This window comes from Saimiri boliviensis, chromosome 5, assembly GCF_048565385.1.
Source record: "Saimiri boliviensis isolate mSaiBol1 chromosome 5, mSaiBol1.pri, whole genome shotgun sequence".
Classification (NCBI taxonomy): domain Eukaryota; kingdom Metazoa; phylum Chordata; class Mammalia; order Primates; family Cebidae; genus Saimiri; species Saimiri boliviensis.
The window spans coordinates 35,516,768-35,535,588 of record NC_133453.1 but is presented as its reverse complement, the minus strand read 5'-3'; the positions used below and the strand labels follow the sequence as shown (position 1 = coordinate 35,535,588).

General features: G+C 38.4%; 1 protein-coding gene across 5 annotated transcripts in view; it reads left to right on the top strand.

The window, feature by feature from the left end:
* Nucleotides 1-18,821, top strand: part of PARD3B (par-3 family cell polarity regulator beta) — a 1,103,682-nt gene that overhangs the window by 640,926 nt on the left and 443,935 nt on the right. For all 5 annotated transcript variants that reach the window (XM_074399193.1, XM_003925625.4, XM_074399194.1 and 2 more), the window contains exons 14-15: nt 6,608-6,707; nt 14,389-14,504. In XM_074399193.1, the coding sequence (XP_074255294.1) occupies nt 6,608-6,707; nt 14,389-14,504 (216 nt within the window). The remainder of the gene's footprint in view (nt 1-6,607; nt 6,708-14,388; nt 14,505-18,821) is intronic.

The following is an 18,821-nucleotide window of genomic DNA, read 5'->3' as shown; positions in this document are numbered from 1 at the left end:
AAGCACCTTTAGTTTCATTGTTAATATCTGTAAAATACAGTTATGTGCCACATAATGACAGGTCAACAACAGACCACATATATCATGGTGGTCCCATAAGATTATAATGGAGCTGAAAAATTTCTAATGCTATACTATACTTTTTATTATCATTTTAGAGTACACTTATGAAAAAAAAAAGGTAGCTGTAAACAGCCTTAGGCAGTTCCTTCAGGAGATATCCAGAAGAAGTCATTGTTATCATAGGAGATGACAGCTGTGAGTGCCCCCAAACACCTTTCAGTGGGACGAGATGTAGAGGTGCAAGACAGCGATATTGATGATCCTGACCCTATCTAGGCCTAGGCAAATGTGTGTTTGTGTCTCAGTTTTTACCAAAAAAGTTTAAAAGTTTAAAAAAAAAAGTATAATAGGAAAAGCTTATAGAATAAAGATATAAAGAAAAATATTTTTCTATAGCTGTACAATGTGTTTACGATTTAAGCTGTTATTACAAAAGATTCAAAAAGTTAAATAAAATTTATAAAGTAATAAAGTTACTTAGTATAGGCTAAGTACATTGTGTTTGTAATGTTCACAGTTGTGTGCGGTGGCGTCCTAAGCCTTCAAATTTACTTATCCTCACTTAACTGACTCACCCAGAGCAACTTCCAGTCCCGCAAGCTCCATTCATGTTACATGTCCTATGCAGCTGTAACATTTTTTATCTTTTATACTGTATGTTCACTATAGCTTTTCTGTTTAGATACACAAATACTATTGTGTTATAATTACCTTTAGTATTCAGTAAATGCTGTACGGGATTGTAGCTTAGGAGCAATAGGCTATACCATAGAGCTTACGGGGTTAGTGGGCTAATCCTTCTAGGTTTGAGTAAGTACACTATGATGTTGGTATAAGGACAAAATTGCCTAAGGATATTTTTCTCAGAGCGTATCCACTTATCCTCACTAAGTGACATACAACTTTTTCATTGTTGAGGTGATACACAATGTAGTTTCAGAAGACATTGAGATACTTAAGTAAATGGAATAATATCTCTGCAAAGAATAGCAAAGGCTAAACTAATGAAAACATAGAAGTAGTTAAAGTGTAAGGATACACCCAGAAAAAATATCAAAGAATACAGTCCATTCCAAGCACATGCTAAAAATACAATACGATAATAATTTGCCTTGGAACATCAGTAGAATGTTCAGGCTCAGTGTATGTTCTGTACAAATAGTCCTTTGGGCACACGTGGCCCCTGACAACCACAGGGAGATTTTGTCTGCTCTTTTCTTTCCAGGACATAGATTTAGGTAGAACAATTTTTAGATCAGTGGGGAAAAAAACATGTAAATTTAACTATCTACAAGGTTCCTGTTTCTCTTTCTTCCCCACCTCAATTTTCCAAGTTAACATAACAAATTATTTACTTTAAGAAGCTACTCCATTAAACATTTTTTTTTTCAAAAGTGGAGAAAATCCATTCTTATATTTTCTCTGTGGGTTCAGTACCACATTATACGATTTAGGCGTATCAAAACACAGACTCATTACATTTTCATTGTTAGAGGCCAGTAAATGAAATTTTCTTACTTTTTATGTAAACCTGTTGATTTAGAGACCAAAAAATTACCACAGAATTTATAAACATGATGCTATAAAAGACTATCATGACCATCACCTCTTTGTAATATTAATGACATTTTATATTTGAGGAACTATTGGGAGTTCCTGAGTTTCAGAACCATGTCAGGTGGTAACAGGCCACTAAGGCTTATAAAACCTGAGTGCCAGTTTTACAAGGACCTTCCACTGCCATTACCACTTTTTTCGAGGACCTTCTTTAGAAAAGCAAGATTAACTTGACAAAATGTAATGTTTAGTGAGGAGAGGAATCGTTACAGCCCAAACACTGACCTTTTTTTTTTCTTTTTCCTTTCCTTTGTATATTTAAAAATCCAATGTTGATATTCTGTGTTCCATTTATTTTTGTAATAATAGTACATACCACCCACAGTTCTTGGTTATTTCATTTTTTTTATTCCTGTCAAGCTGTTATACAGAGAAAAAGACATTTTTAGAACTAATGTTTATAGAAATTGTACCACCAGAAAATTCACATTTGTATTGAAGAATTGCTAGCAATACCTGTAGTGAAATAAGTGTGGTGCTTCAAGATGGCAATAGGGACAGAAGTTGTGTCCCAAGGGTTTGCTATAAAATCCTGTTAAGCATTTGAATGGTAATGAAATGCACCAACACTGTATTTTCTGAGGAATCTTGCTGGCAGACCTTACCCTGGGCCAAGGAATCGCCTTGTGCAGTTTGCCTCTGGTTAGTATTCCTCTCATTTCACTGCACTTGTTTCCCCAAAAGCTCTTTTCCTGCTTCTTCCTTTCAGCTCAAGTGCACTCCTGTCTTAGGCACCCACTGCCCCCCTAGTCTGCCCAGCATCACCCACTAAATGAGACCTTTCATCTCCATCTCAAATCGAATACTGTGATTCTGTGACCTGTCTCAGTGGATCCATATTCCCTGGGGTCCTCTGAGACACATCATAGGAGAATTATTTCTAATGTGTATCCCCCTGGGAACCAGTATGTATCTATCTCTTTATAGCACTTAAAGTGCTACCTCTGCAATGGCGATCCAAGATTGAATTATACATTCCAATTTGGCTAATGTTTATTGGATACCTCCAGTGTGCAGAATACACTATCAAGAGTGCAAAGATGAATGCAGTGCTATTATTGTCCTTAAGAATAGTCTGAAACAGGGGTCAAAAAATCTTGTCCTTAAGGTGCAAGATAGTAAATATTTCATGTTTTGGACTGTAGGTCTCTGTCACCACTCAACCCTGCCACTGTAGAGCAGAAGCACTCATAGGCAATATATAAAGAAATTGGCATGGCTGTTCAGTAAAACTTTATTTGCAAAGGCAGGTGGCAAGCTGGTTTTGGACCAGGGCCATAACTTGGTGACCTCTTGTCTAAAGTCACGATCTCTTTTACCCATTCTTTTCTGATGTGGCCTTGGTAGGATAGAGCCCACAAAACAAATAACAACAAAAGATGATAATTAAAAAGAAGAGTAATTTGGCCATCAATGAAGTAATGACTAGAGGGTGCCCTGTCAAAATTCACAGGCATAGATAGATATGAAATGACCATCAAGAAGATTGTACCTCGTACACTTAATGAAATCCAGCAATAATATTATAGGAGAAAAGAATTCCAGACTTTTACACTGAGATGAGGGCTTAACAAAGGTGTTTGGGTCCCAAGGGAAATGAAAATTCCTTACAGCATATGAATATGTATAAAAAATGTAACAAGGATAGAGTCAACAAATAAGATACCTACCTCAACAAATAAGATACTTTCCTCTACACCTATAACGACTTACAAATAAAACAAGTAAGTGGTTCACATGAGTGTCATAAAAATTAAAGTTAATGATTGTACTCAGACTTGAAGTAACCAGAGAATAGGCTGTAGAAGACATGGAAAAGGAGAAAGAGGAACACAAGGAGGAAGTTATCTACAGTCTAGTAAAAGAAATAGACATAGATAAATAGATAATAGCTCGATCTATAAATAATAAATATATGCATAGTTTCTATCAGAACTGTAGAGCAATAAATACATAGTTAATTGCATAAGTGGCATTTGATAAATGGTATCGAAAAGTTGCTTTACATAATATTAAGTAACAGATAAACCTAAAATGTCAGTGGATAGATAAAGACCGTGAAAGTCTATTTGTTGGTCCTATCACTGCCCGGCAAGGTTTGGCAGCTGTGCTCTGTGCAGTGATTATGGACCTAGGCCCCTTCCACTGGTGGCTGGGCACCTCGTCACCTGCCTTTCAGGTGATGTAGTTGGGGAAAGGAAGAGAGTGAGGAAGGTGCACCCTCTCATAACCATAGAGACTGGGAATGATATTTGTCATAGCAGCTCCCATTCCATTTCAAGAACTAGCCTAGGAACAAAGAGATCAGAGCACTGATGTCCAGCTGTATGCCCAGGAAGAGAGGAAGGGCACAAAGAGACACTGGTCTTCTCTGCCGCTGTTATAAAAGTGACAGATCCTTGGCAACAGTGGAGGCTTCATAGTGAAGGTGATATCTGAGCTGGACCTTGGGAGCAGGTTGGGACTTTGACAGGTAGAGTAGGTTTTGCAGTTATATGAGCGAAGATACTAAGGCAGGAACACCCAGGGTGTGGTCAGGGAATGGTAAGCTAATGTGTAATGGGAGATAAAGTTGTTTACCAGGATCATAGATATTTACTCCATAAGCAATGTGTGCATCTGAAGTGATTTTGGGCCACATGTTACCTGATCACAAATACATTCACCACCACTGTGGAAGATGGACTGAGAGGCTGAGGACAGAAGATGAGAGTCAGCAGAAAGGAAGTCGTCCCAGTGTGTCCATTGTCCCCAATTTATGTGAAAGTCCTTCTGCTCTGTTTCTCTTAGCAAGTCTTGAATGCCTGACTGCTGCCACCACTACCAAATCAAGTATCCCCTAGGGGTGGAGGTGGTGCAGGGGCACAGTGCGGCTGCCTTTGTGCTCCTTTCCCCTGGTCACCTCCTTAGCAGATCTGCTTCATGGTTCATTCCCAGGGGCGTGTCAACACTGCTAATAACTACCTCCACATCAGTCGAGTGCCCAGGGCAGAGCTTGGACCAATTTCTTGTCCAGTGTATTTATCAGGGTTCTCCTAGAAACAGTGTGTGTGTGTGTGTGTGTGTGTGTGTGTGTGTGTGTGTGTGTGTGTGTCTGTGTGTGTGTGTGTGTGTCTGTGTGAGAGAGAGAGAGAGAGAGAGAGAGAGAGAGAGAGAGAGAGAGAGAGAGCGAGCAGATTGGAACTGGTTTGCATGATCATGGAGACAGGCATATCCCACGATCTGCAAGGTGAGTCAGCAAGCTGGGGTTGCAGAAGAGTTGATGGTACAGTTTGAGTCTGAAGGCCTGAGAAGCAGAAAAGCTGATGGTGTGGTTTCAGTCTGAAGGCAAACAGGCTTGAGACTCAGGAGGAGCTGCTGTTTTCCTTTGAGTCTGAAGATAGGAAAAAGCCAATGTCCCATGTCAAAGTCACTCAGGCAGGAGGAATCCACTGTTATTCAGGAGAGAGGCAGTCTTTTTGTTCTATTTATGCCTTTAAGTGATTAGACAAGGCCCACCACGTTAGAGAGGCAGTCTACCGATTTAAATGTGAATCTTATTTAAAAACACCCTCACAGAAACTCCCAGAGTAATATCTAAGTACCCTGTGGCCCAGCGAGGTTGACATATAAAATTAACCATCACATCAGCCATGTGGACAAGGCAAAGCAGGTTTGGTCACCAACAGCAGTTCTCAAGGATAGAGAGGTTGGTCTCTTATTCTGTCACTCAGGGACAAATCAGGTACATGTCTTATCAAAGATGTCACTGTAATACATATACAGTAGAATTTACAATCTATGGAATAATAATTTTATGTTTACTTAACAGTTTGCATTTACAAATCACTGCTTAAGTATAATTTAATTCTCATATTCCTCCAGTAAAGGTATTCATACATATACAGTAGAATTTACAACCTATGGAATAATAATTTTATGTTTACTTAATAGTTTGTGTTTATAAATCACTGTTTAAGTATAATTTAATTCTCACATTCCTCCAGTAAAGGTATTCTTGTTGCCACTGTTTAGATTTGAAAACTGAGGCTTGGAGAAGTTGAGTAATTTGCCAAGTTCACATAGTGATAGGGTTGGAAATATGACAGCCTTGCTCCAAAAACCATATGCTTAGCCAGGATGTTCTATAATGCTTCCCACAACACTAGTGAATATGGTTAGTAATTATGAGTATTCGATGAAATAATGTACAAGGCTTAGTACAGTGTCTGCTATACAATAAGATCTCAACGACCTTACTTGTTATTGGTTGTGGTGATATTGGGGTATATGTCTGTTTTTCCAGTACAGAACAGACTGGAGAAGTATATAATTTTAGTAGGTGGGAAAACCAGGATTTAGATCCCTGTCTTTTTGGTTTAAGGCCTTAAACTCAGGTGTCTCCATTATGGCACAGATGGAGAAAAAAAGAGTGTGCGTGCACGTGCGTGCATGTGTGTGTGTGTTTACCTCCACTATATCTAAAGATGAGTAGATGTACTATATCTCATGATTTTTTAAAAGAAGTTGTTGCTACTGAAGCAAATGCTTTAATCACCATATAATCCAAAGTGTTCACTATACAGTCTTGTTTATAAAAATGATAAGGCATAAAAGAGATGACTTTGTTCATCTTCCACAAATCACAGGTCATGAGTCTGTGTCAGCCTTTTGTTGGTGGGAAAAGGTAGTCAGGATGCATGGAGTGGGCTTGCTAGGGGTTGCCAGCAGGTCACTAGTGTAAAGACATACTAGCGGGCTTAGATTTCCTCATACAAGCGGTATTCATTCTCATAAGGGATCCTTCAGTTCTGTGTGAGGACTTATTTATTTCAGGGCTGGTTTATGTGTTGGTTAAAACTGTGTCTGAGGGAGAGACTGAAACCAAACCAGGCATTGAATGGTTCTGCTTCCACTTTATACAGCTTCATTTGTTCTTTGTTTATAGACCTATTGCTGCCCAACGACGGATGGGCCGAGAGTGAAGTACCCCCTTCTCCAGCGCCACATTCTGCTCTGGAATTGGGCCTCGAAGATTACAGCCACAGGTATTGATAAAATGACATATCGTAAATGTTCCTCGTTATTGTTTTTCTGGGAGAACACAGCAGCCTTATTCAGCAACCTTATTTTAACTCTATTTCTTTCTGGAATGGAAATCTTATAGTATCTATAATTCCTTTCCACCAAAAGCTTCAGTGAAAGTTTCTCATAGCTAATAGCTTAGATTGGGCATATTTTGCCTCCTGGTATTTGTTAAGATTCACCTTAAATTATTAAAATACTTAAGAAAATGGTTGAACTTTCTTTTACAAATTTAAAAACTAGAGCAGGGGAGCTCAAAGAAAAGTTACATGGGAAGATCTAAAACAAAACTGAGAAAATATAAAGGTTACAGTTTTTATTAGTAATTGGCAAGCCCTAAAGGTATTTTTTAAATAGATGTTCTAAGAAAGTTAATGGAATCTAAAAATTAAAGCAATACCATATATAATCTAAAATATCAAAAAGGGTACCCAATATTATATCCACTCTGTAATAGAAACTTTAAAAAAAATCAATAATTTTTAGAATCACACAAGCATGAGAGAGATTTACTAAGCATTCATACTGTTTGACTAGGGGAATTCATAGATTTTGTTCCTTCTGATGAGTTTTAAAAATCATTAAATTGTCCCTTTGCTATTTTCTGTATTTATTATGGCTGTTAGAAACTGTGTATTTTATTCCATTCTGTGTCCCATGATAATCCTGTGAAATTTCTTCATTTTTCTTGCAGCAATGCTAGTGTCATTCGTATTATGTTTTTTAATACAGTCTGCTAAAAATAAAGCACCATGCCAAGAGTATAGCTAACTCTGTTAGGTGGAAGCTCACCTATATTTAGCTATCGCTGATTCTTATACTTTTGAAGTTAGTTATCTTGCTAATTACAGTTTCGTGAACTAGATTGATAATCACAGTAATAGTCTAGATCAGTATCTCTAGGGGTTTCATGAAAGAAAATGTGGGCCTATTTAATTTTGTCCATTTATTTCCATTACCTGCCTTGATTCTGAATTGAAAATGACAGTTTGGTGCCATAAAAAAGCTATTTAAAACATAATTTCATTTGTTCTACCTTACTGTTTATCTTGTATATGTATGCAAAACAGTTGGGGTTGTGCAAAGCTGAATCAGATATAAACCCTATCTTCAGGAAACTGGTAGACTGTCAGGTAGACTTATGGGACAACTAGAACACAAGGGTTCCAAGTGATATTTGCCAGAAGGTGTAGATAAAATGCTCTGGGCATCCAAGGCAGAGTAAAATGCCTCCAGATAAAGGAATCAGGGAAAATGCTATGGGAAAAGTGTCATTTGAGCTGAACCTTAACTCATGAATAGCAGGTGGACATAAGATGAGCCCAGGAAGTAAGGGCATTTGGGGAGGGAAAGAGAGGAATTAAAAACAGCACAGAGGTGGGAGAGTAAGTTGATTTACAAAACTTGGGGCTGATCAGCCAGATGATAAAGCCCAGAATGCAAGAATAAGGTACACAGATTTCATTTAGTAGATAGTAAATCTTATTGGAGGGTTTTAGTAGGTACTACACATAATGAAACCTGGGCTTTGTTTGTTTGTTTGTTTTTTGTTTGCTTTTTGAGATGGAATCTTGCTTTGTTGCTCAGGATGGAGTGTAGTAGTTGGCTCACTGCAACCTCTGCCTCCTGGGTTTAAGCCACTATCCTGTCTCAGCCTCCCAAGTAGCTGGGATTACAGACGCATGCCACCATGCCCAGCTAATTTTCATATTTTTAGTAAATATGGTGTTTCACCATGTTGGCCAGGCTGGTCTTGAACTCCTGACCTCATGATCTGCTGGTCTCAGCCTTCCAAAGTGTTGGGATTACAGGCATGAGCCACTGCACCTGGCTGAAACATGGGACTTTTTTGTGTGTGTATAAAATGGATTGGGTAAATGGAAGAGAATAGATATACCCTGGAAGCCAGAGACTCTTTGGATACTTTTTAGGGAAATTGCAGCCAAAGGTATTGAGCATCTGTGGAGGCTAGGCTAGAGAGAAGCACTCAGATGAGAAATCTTCAGGGGAGAGAGGTGGTTCAGAGATTAATTGGGATTTAGCAACTGCCATTTTGGCTTCAAAGTCTCCATGGATTTCTTTCCTTCCCTTTTCTGCAAAGCCATTCCTTTGTGATTTTTGGAGAGAAAAAAGTTTATATTGGTCCTTGCTGCTATAAATCTTCATTACATTGATATTAACTAGTAACTTCTATCTTCTTTTCACTGTCTTCCCTGTCCCTGTGTTTCTTCCTCTGTGAACGGCCCTCTTAATCATCAACAGTAATCTCCTTTCATTGGAAAGTATGACATTTCCTTAGATTTTATTCTTCTTTTCCACTCCGCAGTATTTGGTTATGAAGTCATTCATTCAGTTACTCATCCATTCAAAAGTGTTTCTGGAGCTCAGAGCCAGACACTATAGAAGAAACTCAAATGGATTGGAAAGCATCCCCACCTTCAATAAATGCAGTGTCCTTTTAAAGAGACAGATACACAGATAATTAGGATGCAGCCAGCTAAGCATTAGATAGAAAATGCAATGAGAGCCTAGAGGAAAAAGCCGCTAACTTTGCCTGGAGTTGTCAAGTAAGTTTTCACAGGAGAGTAGTGTTTAAGTAGTTTATTGGAAAACAGAATGAAGCTTTCCAGTCAGAGAAATGGCAGTAAGGGCAATTTAGGTTAGGGAAACCAAGGGATAGGAGAGAAGAATGCAGAGTGTGTTCAGTGCGGCTGAAGCTTATGGTATCTCAGGGAAGAGTCAATGGAAAGGGCATGGTCTGCCCTGCTCCATGGGTGCCCTGCCTCTGCAGAGAGCAGTGGAGAAGCATTGAAGGGCTTTGAGCCTGGAGATGACAATAGCAGGCAGAGCCATTTCAGTAATAGAGGATGGAGGGAATGGCAGAAGCCGCCATAGACAAGGAGGCCTCTTAGACTTGGAACTAGCAGGAGAAGAGCAGGGCCTAGATGGGGAGATCAGAAGCCTGGGTATAGAAGAAAGGACGGAAACATTTTTAAAATAAGACTTGTTCCTTCGAACAAGTCTTAAGCCTTGAAACCCTCCTCCTCCTAGGATCCTGTGACCTGCGCCATCCTGCAAGCTGCTGCGTTGCCTAGGTGACCAGCAGCAGCAAGGGTTAGATGTGTGAGACTTGGGATGGAGGAAGGACTGGAAGGGAGCCGAGAGGGTTGAGCAAGAAAGGTTTTCCTGCCTTCTGCCTTTCAAACAAAATGTGAAATCCCTCTCAAAGGAGAAAAGGGTGTTGGAGGGGTGAGGCTATTCTTGTAAAACAGAAAACTGCTATTGCATGAGGAGTGAAAATTTGATCAAACTTTTGATCAAATGACTGTACAAAATGAAATCAGGAAATTGCTGAGCCTATTTTTACTATTATGCAATGATTATTAAAGAAAAGTGTATAATATGTGGGTCTAAGTAATAAATAAATAAACATAAAGAAAATATATTTACTGTGAGGTCTCAGGCAGAGTTGAAGCCAAATCAGCAGCAGATAGAATATATGGAACATTATTAACAGTTTAGACAACATTTGGTTATTTCCCACGTTCGTGTTCTCTTTCTCTGTCTCTCCCTGTCTGTTTCTCCACACACATTCCCGAATCTACTGTCACTCATACTAACCAGTTGTTGGAGTCTATCTATGGACACCTGAGACTTCAGATATCGTGCTTTTCAGCATCCCTCTCAAAATCTTCATCCTGTGTCTTTTTACCTCAGACAGTTCTTGCACATTCATTGTTGACTCCTATATGTTTTTCACATTCCTGGTTTGTCACTATAGGCAGGACACTGCCTTATGTGTCATGCTACCCTTATTTATTCATTAGGCGGCATAATTTGACTTTAAGTATCATTTCTGTTTGGTAGATCCCCTGGTTGTTCATGCTGAAAACACGGCCTTTATCTAAGACATGTCTTTGGCCTGCTGTCACCTTCCAGCTTCCCACAGCCTCCACTGCAGCCCACTCAGCCAGGAGCACATGCTAACTCCCTTCAAAATTAAAATGTCATATTTTATAGTTAATCATTGTGTCACCCTCTCAATCCAAACACTCAAGATATGTAGCAGAAAATTGCAAACAATTTTACTAGTCTGACTTACATGTCTAAAATATTTTCACATGAACTAACTCAGTACTGCACTCACGCATTATTCTAGTGCACGATACGCTCACATTGGCTCTAATCCTACGATGACTTATATTACACTCACTTACCTCCTTAATATCTGTCAATCTGATACCAGCCTTATTTTGCCTTATTTCCATTTGGTACTGCAGCAAAGGGGGCCCTTTTATGAAAGGTGTTCAAAGTATGCACTTGATCACAATCAAAATGATGGTAACGTATATGTATATAGATAGGTGTATAAATACCTCATAATCAATTTAAAGGACATAATCAGATGTGCACATAAGACCATTTGTTACATTCATATGTGCAGTGCAGCCTTTTGTTTATTTGATCATTCTTGATCATATGCCAACATTTGTATAAAAATTCACTTTATTAGACAGATCCTAGCTTGGATGTTACTGCAAGTGTCATTGCTACCTTACTTTTTAAATGAGGATTGGGATCATTGCTACACAAGAGTCTGGGAAAATTTGAGTTCTTATTCCTAATTTGTGAATTAATACCTGGTTTAAGAGGATAATCTAAGACAATGAGTTAGGTTCACCAACACATCGTTCAGTTGGGTAGATTTTCTGTCTGCCTTGAGCAGAGCCCTTTAAATGCGATCTGATCTATGTTTTAATGAGGGTTATTCACATGAGTCCTACACCTCCTCCCTGGAGGCTTTCATCAGAATGTACAGCATCTGCTTTGATTAAGTATTTACTTTTCTATTATTGCACGATGTACACCACTCTATTGACACTAAAAACAAACCTAAAATGTAAGGTACTTAATAGAAGGTGAGCAAGTCTGCACTGAAAGTGAAAGGCTTGATTTTTGCGGATTCAGGATCAGCAACCACCTGTGTCCCAGGCTGGCCACCATCTTAACCAGAGCTTATGGCTCTGGTCCCAGCTTTGCCCCTAGCCAGCTGTGTGACCTTGGAACGCCAACCCTCCTCTTTGAGCCTCAGGGTCTTATCTAAGAGATGAGATGACCTTTAGTCCCTTCCGGCTCTTAAACTTTTTGATTCTGTGAAGGCCATGAGTCTTTCTGACACTAAACCCACATCATCACAACAGATCAAAGGATGGAAAACTTAAGTGCAAAGAAAGGTCGAATAACACATTTAAAGGCAAGTGCTTCCAAAACACCAAGACTCAGGGGAAAGCTCATGTTTGCAGAAGTATCCCAGAATTCTTCTTTAAAATGGGCTGAAGAAATGAAAGTATTGTTATTAGGTCAGGCTAGTGTCAGTAACATTAAGTGGGTCAAGAATTTTTGTTTGCAATTGGCATATTTTGTCATTACTAGACACCATATCTAATACAATTTTCATTTCAATGGCTTCATGTATTGGGGATGTACCCAGACACCAGGAAGGACACTGAAAAAAGTTACATAATTCCAAGGGAAGGTTTAAACTACTTGAGATATTTATATGAAAACATATGGAATCTTTTCATTGGCAAGTACCTTAGACCCTCATTCAAAAACCACACTAACCTACAGAATTAAAGAAAAGATTTATTACTAGCTCAGGTTGATCAACTCTTGACTGTGTGCTAGGTACTTTTCTCAATATGAAACATAGGTTACGTATCTTTTAAAAACTTTAAAGAGTACTAAATTATATTCCCATCCATTTGATGGATGAGGAAACTGAGGCCACCCACCCTGACATTTTCTTACAGGGGTCAGTCTCCTAACTGTCATACCACATTGCCCTTCTAAATAGCAGGAAAAAGGGCTCCTAGTCACAGACCTACTGAAAGTCTGACAAAAACAGAGCTGTCAAAGAAACTGTAAAAAGCAGAGATAACGGGAAAAAGCTCAGAAACTTATAGTGGTTTGGGAAGCAAAAGAAGGTCAATTTATTTATCTGCTTCTTTGTTAACTAATGTATCTGTTTCTGTAGCATGCACTCTATACTAGATACTAATGTCCTTACTTTACGAGTCTTCACTCGTTCTATTCTCTGAACAACTGTATGAGGTAGAGAGTGTAATTTTATGGGTGTTATACATAAGGAAATTGAAGCCCAGAGAGGTCCAGTAGTTAGTTGACACAGCTAGTAAGTACTTAGTTGACACAACTAGTAACTGGAGCCAGGATTTAGAGCTGGACAGACCTGCTCTGGCAGCCAGGCTCTCGAGCACAGTGCTGTGCTGGTGTCACAGTATTTCTTTTTTGAGGGCAGATTGGGGGAGGTGAGGTCTGCCTCTGTCACCCAAGCTGGAGTGCAGAGGTGCAATCTTAGTTCACTGCAGACTCAAATTCCTAGGCTCAAGTGATCCTCCAGCCTTAGCCTCCCAAGTAGCTGGGACTTGGCACCACACCTGGCTGATGGAGTGCTTTCTTAATCTACCCACTGCATTATAAAAATCAGATTCATTTATTCATTTGGCAATACTATTATTGCTACATACTAATTTTAATACCGCTCAAAAGCAGTATTGAATATGCAGGGTTGACGAGTTTCAAGAAAAAAATTAAACTTATTTTGGTATTTTAGGTCAAAATTCTCCTGTACATTTTAGAAGGATTCTCATTCAAAACAGTTATTTTTGCTATTGTTTTGTTGCTTATAGTATCAAACTCCAACTGTTTGAAAAACTCAACATTAATACTTTCAGATTTTGTAAGGATACATGATTTGGGTTTTCACTATAATTGAGATTAAGATAGCAATTATGATGAGATGAGCCACCATGTTTACTTTCCAAACAGACGAGAGTGCCAAGGGGAGAAAATGGCTATATATTTATATTTAAAATTATATAAACAATTTATTTCTAGAAAAAGAAATAAGTCATTCCCTATAAGTCTCTTATATAATACCCTCTGTCCTCAAGTGAAATAAAATATTCAACAGGAAGGAAGTTCTTTGAGAGTGACTCTAAGTACAAAGAAACCTATAATGGGCAGTTGATGTTTCTTGTGTCTAAACTGTCACAATTTCCTGTTATTTCCTGTTAGTGCTTTTGATGAGCAGACTATCTGCTCTGTGTTAACATTAGTTTTAGAAAAAAGACCTAAATAAAGTAGAAAACCAATCTCCTACAACCATCAGTCATTCAACGGGATGGTTTTCTCTAAAGGATACAATGCTTTCACTTGTTTTTAAAGGAAAGGCATAGCTGAGCCCACAGAAATCCCTTACCCTGCTTGTGGGCTCTGCTAATGTCTGGTGATGTCTTTGAAGTGCTAGTGTTTTCCAGGCTCTCTTTACCCACTTAAAGTTAGATAGTGTACAACAGGATCCCAGTTAGCAGAAATCAGTAAAGAGTAAAACATGATATTTCCCGGGTAATATTTTATTTAAATTGTACAGTGTGATAAAGTACACGGAAACACAGTTGCTGCATCTCGTAAAAGAAACCTGAGATTTAAGAATTAGTTTAAAATATGTGGTAAGGAGCTGCACAGAGTGATGAGTGGCTGTGTTCAAAATGAGAACTGCTTCCTCATTTTTTAAAAGATTTTATTCTAAACCTAAATACAACATATGGCTTCCTTCCACAGCTCTGGGGTGGATTCAGCAGTATATTTTCCGGATCAGCACATCAACTTCAGATCTGTGACACCGGCCAGGGAGCCTGAATCAATTAATTTGAAAGCCTCGAAGAGCATGGACCTTGGTAAGCAAGGGTGAGGTGACATCAGGTCAGCTCTCCAGCCCCAGCCCATCTATCTTCCCAAATGTCCTGGTTTTGTTTCTTCAACTCAAACTTTGGGGAACAAGGTCTGCAGAAGCCTGAAGGAAGGGATAATGACCATTCCACCTTCCTGTCTCTTCACACATTTAATTGTAATTACCCACCTTGTAAACCAAAGAGGAGTGATTTATTTTTACAAAATGATCTATAAACGATCTTCCCATCATAGATCACAAAAATATGATTTCTTTTGGAGGATCTGGATTCCAAAAGCATCTTTCACTCCTCTGTCTGCCTTTGCATCTGCACTCTCTGTTCTGCCAGTGCATTTCCACTCTGTGTGGGCGTACCCATTGCAGAGCCTGGGACGATCATGTGGTCCAAAGCATCGTTTGCCTTGGGCCTTTACACCCTTCTACTCTTCTCCGTGTGAGATGGATAGGGATGGCAACAGTGCAGAAGATTCAGCTTTTTAAATGCTTATCCTCAATTCCTGTGACACTGGAGGGACAAAGGGTCTCTTGGGCTTGTGGGCTTGCCACACTGAGGGTGTCAAGGTACCCTGGGTCCGTGTCTGAACAACCTCATTGAGGTTCTGAGCACCACAAGGAACTTCTGGGTGACTGGTGGGTGCCATGGCAGAGCAAGGGCCCCTGTCAGCTGTGTTCTATAAGCCTTGGGACATATCAGATACCCTGGAGTATCACTGCCTTCCCATGGGCTGTTAGAGAGAACCCTGTTAGAGAAAAGTACAGGTACAAAATACATTCTCAGCAAAATAGCTATTGCCTCATGACTGCTTGGAGGCCAAGCTTTGCAATTGTTTTTTCTCGAGGCATGTTATATATTTCATCAGCAACAATGAGAAAATAGAATAATCAAAAGTGCGTGCTCCACCAAACAATCTAATAAATAGTGCTTATCTGTTACTTATTTACAGGAGTTCAGGAAAATGCTCAATCATGATGAAACAAGAGAAATTGATTCTATTTTGTATAAATTAACTAAATCACTGGGATGCATTTGCTGTAATCGCCTATAGTAAGAGACAGATAGAAACCTTAACTAGGAAGCTGTTTTAAACACTGGTCAGAAAGGGTATTTTCTCAAGCGTGAAACTTTGACAAACTAAAGGAGTAATTTGTGACAGCGACTCAGGTTATTACTAATAATTTAAGGAGCAGTTCATTTTTATAGAGTGTCGGATAAACATTTCCTGTTCTGTCTTCCCAATTTCTCTGCGAAGAAGATGAATGGATCAAAACTGCTCTTATTTTTGAGGAGAGAAATATATTACTGTTTTATCATTTAATTAACACAGACACTATTATGGTTCTAAAAAGAGAAAAAAGCACCCATTTTAAATTAAGGCAGAAAAAATATTATGAAATCTGTAAATGATATAGCCTAAGGCATGTCCAGAATCAGTATTTTTGCTTACATTTTATTTTATTTAAATTTTTAGACAGAATCTCACTCTGTCACCCAGGATGGAGTGCAGTGGTGTGATCTTGGCTCACTGCAACCTCCACTTTCTGGGTTCAAGCAATTCTCCTGCCTCAGCTGCTGGAGTAGCTGGGATTGCAAGCATTGTTACCAAGCCTGGTTATTTTATTTATTTATTTATTTTGTATTTTTAATAGAGACAGGGTTTCACCGTGTTGGCCAGGCTGGTCTCGAATTCCTGACCTCAACTGATCTGCCTGCCTTGGCCTCCCAAAGTGCTAGGATTATAGGTGTGAGCCACTGTGCCTAGCTATTTTGTTTATATTTGTTACCAAAAACTGTTTTTGAGTTTTCTCTTCTAAACTGAAGTAGTCTTTGCAAGATATATGAAATGGTGGTCATTCTTTGCATTTTTTATACATATGCCATAAATGACAACAATAACAGTAAGGTCTATTCATTTTATAGTATTGGTCAGGTTATGAGCTATTTTCTTCAGGACCCTAGTACCAAACTAAAAGCGTTGGCTAAAATGCACCATACAGCGGAAGTAATAACTTGCTGTAAAAACAAGTTTTGAGTAATTATCAGTTTGGTCCTTTACAGGAAGTAGCAGGCTAAAGCCAGCAGTCTTGCAGAAGGCCCTGAGCGTCAGCCTTCTAGGACCATTCTGATCCCTTCTTCCCGGGACAAGCAGGGAGCCTAACAAGTGTGTTCACTTTCTCAATGTGAAATTCACTTAGGTCATACCCCAATGGTAAACATTTGAAAGTGTCTCTTCTGTTTAATTAGGAGAATAGACTATTATCTATAGTTTCATCTCACTATATATAAATATATAGCACTAGGCCAGTGCAAAAATTAATTTATTTGCTCAAAAGGTAGGTGACTATGTTTATAGGAATTATACTAGCAAGATCTTGATTCTTTAAAATGTTTTAACCTTCTTTAAAACGTTTTAACAAGTATCCTATTTAGGTTGAATACCAAGTTTGTGCTGTCTATTTTTGACCTGGGAAATTAGTGTTTTCATATGGTTCAAAATAAAAAAGCTAGCACCTTCTGTTTGTTGCCTAAGTAATTTAGGTTGGCCATTTCTCACTTTATAAAGTCTGTAGGAATCTTCAAAGGCTGATGGGCCCTATCAGCACCTTTGCTTTTGTTTCATATTTGCTACTGAGGCCACACTATTATTTTAACTTGCATGTTAATGAGTCATTGTTCGTCTACTCAAGCTATTTTAAAGGTCAGCAGCTTCCATTTACTTATGTTCACTTATGTTTTCAAAGACAGACACTTCCCATTAAGAAAAATAAAGCCTCCTTATTCTCATCTCTTTTACCTATTCACCAGACACATAGTTTAAAATGTAAATCCTCCTCTGGGCACAGTGTCTTGTGCCTGTAATCACAGCTCTTTGGGAGTCTGAGGCGGGTGTATCACAAGGTCAGGAGATCAAGACCATCCTGGCTAACATGGTGAAACCCTTTCTCTACTAAAAATACAAATAATTAGCTGGGCGTGGTGGCACACACCTTTAGTCTCATTTACTTGGGAGGCTGAGGCAGGAGAATCACTTTAACCCCAGGAAGCAAGGTTGCAGTGAGACAAGATCATACCACTGTACTGCAGCCTGGGAAATAGAGGGAGACTCCATCTCAAAAAATAAAAAAAAAAATTATCTTGGAAAGCATAGTTGCTCCCACATCTATGTATCTACGTCACATATAGTTTCTTTATAACAGTTGCATTGCATTACATTCATTCATCTTCATTTATAGGATTACTTTTCTCTTCCCCTTCTGATGGAGTGTGGACTTAATTTACATTTCTTTTGTGGTTGTTTGGTGGGTTTTTGAGTCCTTTGTGTTTGAGATTTTGCAATTTGTTTATTTATAGCCTTTGCCAATGTTATTTGTTAATTTTTCCCCTTTGATTTATAAAATATTGTTACATAGGAGGCAAGGGATTTTTTTTTGCAACCCATTATTTGTCTTTTTAGATTGTGATATTTCTTATCATAAAAAAAGGTTTCAGTCTTATCAAATGTTTTCATCATTTCTTTTGTTATATTTGAGTTATATGTTTATCTCATTTATTTTCTTCTGGTACTTTTAGAGGCTTTTTAAAAGAAAGTATTTAGCAATCTATCATGTATTTTTATCCATGGAGTATGACATGGAAGAATTTTCTCACGTAAATAGGCAAATTATTAATAACATTTATTGACTTCTCCATTCTTTCCCTATTGATTTGAAATTCAGTCAAATTGAATACTAAATTCCCATAGAAACATAAATGAGTGGGTTTCTAGACGCTATTGTGTTGATATATTAGTCCATACCATGTCAACATCACCCTGTTTAAATTATCATGCTATTACTTTGTACTTTGATAACTTACAGGATAATCTTTCTCTAATTTTTCTTCCTTTGTAAAATTACTTTGGCTCTTCATATGAACTCATTCTCCTGCATGAACTGTAGAATCAGCTACTGAAAATGAATTTAAAGACGAAAAAGGAATGCTTCCACTGTGGGGTGTGTGTGTGTATGTGTGAGAGAGAGAAAGAGAGAGCAAGAGAGCGAGAGAGCGAGAGAGCGAGAGCAAGAGAGAGAGAGAGAGAGACAGAGAGGACAGAGAGAGACAGAGAGAAAAGAGTGCACATTAATTATAATATTTGCTGTTTGTTCCTGATGGAAACATTTTATAAAGCTACTTAAGTTTCTTTGTATTCCTGACTTCCTAAAAGTTTTTTTGATTAGTTCATTTATTTTTTTAATGAGGAATGGATGTTTAATTTTATTAAGTGATTTTAAGGACCTTACTGGCTGCTAATGTAGATTTTGTTCT